The sequence below is a fragment of the Plasmodium gonderi genome (genome assembly GCF_002157705.1).
Source record: "Plasmodium gonderi DNA, contig: Pgo-contig_665, whole genome shotgun sequence".
Classification (NCBI taxonomy): domain Eukaryota; phylum Apicomplexa; class Aconoidasida; order Haemosporida; family Plasmodiidae; genus Plasmodium; species Plasmodium gonderi.
Window position 1 is genome coordinate 6,792 of NW_021629456.1, and position 2,896 is coordinate 9,687.

The 2,896-nt window shown below is 19.8% G+C and overlaps 1 protein-coding gene across 1 annotated transcript; it reads left to right on the plus strand.

Annotated features, from left to right (window-relative positions):
- Positions 1–1,881: 1,881 nt before the first annotated feature.
- On the plus strand, positions 1,882–2,896 carry PGO_004085 (variable surface protein; the record flags this gene model as incomplete). Its single annotated transcript, XM_028691419.1, has 3 exons — positions 1,882–1,893; positions 2,016–2,699; positions 2,858–2,896. Coding segments are annotated over 3 exons (735 nt in total), but the record flags the coding sequence as incomplete, so codon positions are not given.

Below are 2,896 nucleotides of genomic sequence, written 5' to 3' on the forward strand. Positions count from 1 at the left end.
TATTAACCCAAAGTATTTTATTATTCATAAAGAAAGGAAAATAAATATGTATTTTGTGATATTTTAATGTATCATCATTTTTCATTATAGCTATTTAGGTACATATTATCATTAGACATAGCACTCGTATAAAAGTTTTCTTTACATTATTATATTGAATATTACTTTTGTGAATAAAATAATTATACTTATGTATTATAAATATAAAATAATATTATATTTTATTTTAATAATGAAATACAAATTATACCTTAATATATACTTATTTTTTATGAACCTATCAATTATTATTGCTGTGTGTTATTACCTTCAAGCGTCATGTTTATTATTTGAATAGATATATATCCTGATATATTATAATTATTAAATAATATAAATATCATATGTTTTAGAACTGTGAATAATAATATATTTAATAAATATTGTTCTAATGGTGATATAAATATAATAAATTCTCTATAATAAATGTTATATTTACTGTATTGTACAACAATGTATTTATGAATATTATATCTTAGCATTTTTATTTTATTCTTAAATGTTCTTGTTGAAAATAAATTATTCTTAAAAAATAAAATAAAAATATAAAATAAATCAGATGTTAAACTGAGCTATTATAAATTATAATGTAATTTATTTTTTTTGTTATTTATAAATGTTTAAAACTTTTTGGATTTTAAGGAATAAATGGAGCAAATTGATATATATTATAATAGAAACCTTATTTATTTTTATTGTTTTCGAATACTGAAAAAATATATATACACCTTATATAATTTTTAATATTAATATATATATTGCAGCATACATATAGCTTTGAATTCATAAGTATTTATTCAGCTAAAATAGCATGAATGATAGCTTTTAATATAATTCGCCAGAAAATAAATAGGAAATCTGGAATTTTAGATTTATATAAAATATAATCTCTTAAAAAAATAAAAGTGAATTCTATAAGTTAATAAATAAAAACCTTATAACTTTCTTCCGATGCTTATTTTAATATTTGTATTATTTGATTCAAGGAATGAATATGGCTTTAATTATAAATATACATAAAAATAGTACAAATATTCATAAATTTATCCTTTATTATTCAAATATATATCATATATAATATATTAATAATTACTGTAATATGACATTGTTATGAAATAGTGCAGGAATAACAATTTTTCTTACTTTTACAGTATTAAATAATGTTTTATTATATACTCATAATAAATGTTCTACGATACAAAATTACTAATTCATAATTTCTAACGTATTTAGTTATAATTATCATTTATTAAGATAAAACCTTCTATTATATATATATATATATTTCATTATATATATAATTTTAGAGAAAGTACTGAAATATAATTCCCTAAGTGTATATCATAATTATATACGTTCATATTGGATAGATATGCTTAATTGTTTTCCATTTATCTGTAAATAGTATATATATGTAATGAATAGATTATTTACAATAATTATTTATTATATAAATAATTTTTTTTATTTTATATAGTTATGAGGATTACTAATTCAATGCATTTTGTTATATATATAAGGATATAATAAATGTACTTCTTTTTATTTTATATTATTAAATTCTATTCCGGTATATCAATTTTTTTACAATATATATATACATTAAAATGCTTATGTCTGTTGAATATTAATTATTATGTTGTAATATATAAAATAAATTAATAGAAAATTAAAAAAATGTTGTAATATTTGTCAATTATAAAATATATTTCATGTCTTATCAATAAAACAGATATAATGATACATTTATTATACAAATACTTAAAAATAAGAACATACTTTTACTAATTAGCTCAAATATATTTATATAATGGATGACACCAAAACTGCAATAAATAATGTATGGCTCTATTTGTTCTAATGAATATAATTTATATTACTTAATATTAATATGTCCTTATTTATGAAAAACAATAAATAATTTTTATTTAAGTGTTACATTTTATCTTTCTATATATTATTCCATTTACATTTAGATTGATTATAATGATATATTTCCCATCTGTGCAGAAGATTTTAACTGGGGAATAAATTATCAAAGAAGTGAAAATATAACTCATGATTTAACAAGTTTGTGCAGTAATTTCTATAAAGAAGAAGGTAAAAACAACTTATCTCGTGAATTTAGTCAACATTGCCAAGTCCATACTCTATATTTAGAGCGTATAAGAACTAAAATACCAACATATAAACAAAAAGAATGTTGTATATACTTCTATTACAAGCTAAATGAACTACTAAAAAAATATCCTTGCAACTGTATGGACGATAAAAGTTGCTATGGAAAAATGGAAAGCCTGAGCAAGAAGACATTTAGTGATAATATTTCTAGAATATTTTTGCAATGTAATAATTATATTAATGCTTTTGATGAAAGTGAAATCCCAATGTTTAAGAATCTTGATAAACTATATAGCCTTTATAACAAATTTAAAAGGCCAAATCATCCAAACTGGAGTGATATTGAGAATTTTATAAAATGTATGGTGCATTTAGAAGGGCATATAAATAATTATAACGACAGCTTTAAAGTATTGCTACAGAGACTTAACAATAAATATATTGATTTTGTGAAAACGCTAAAAGAAACTAACTCGCATGAGAGCGCATTATTATCTTATATTTCTGATCGCGGTCATATTACAGGAATATTAAAAAATGTAGATGAAAAAAAAATGAAGAAATCGCTAGACAGAGAGATAACGTAGCATATGCAGTAATAAGTTCAGATTTATTCACAGATAATGATATACAAATAAGCGTAGGAGTAAGTTTTTTATTTTTTGCAATATTAATAATGGTATTCATATTGTATAAGTTTAAAAATGAATTGTATTTATTTAATATATATTGTGTT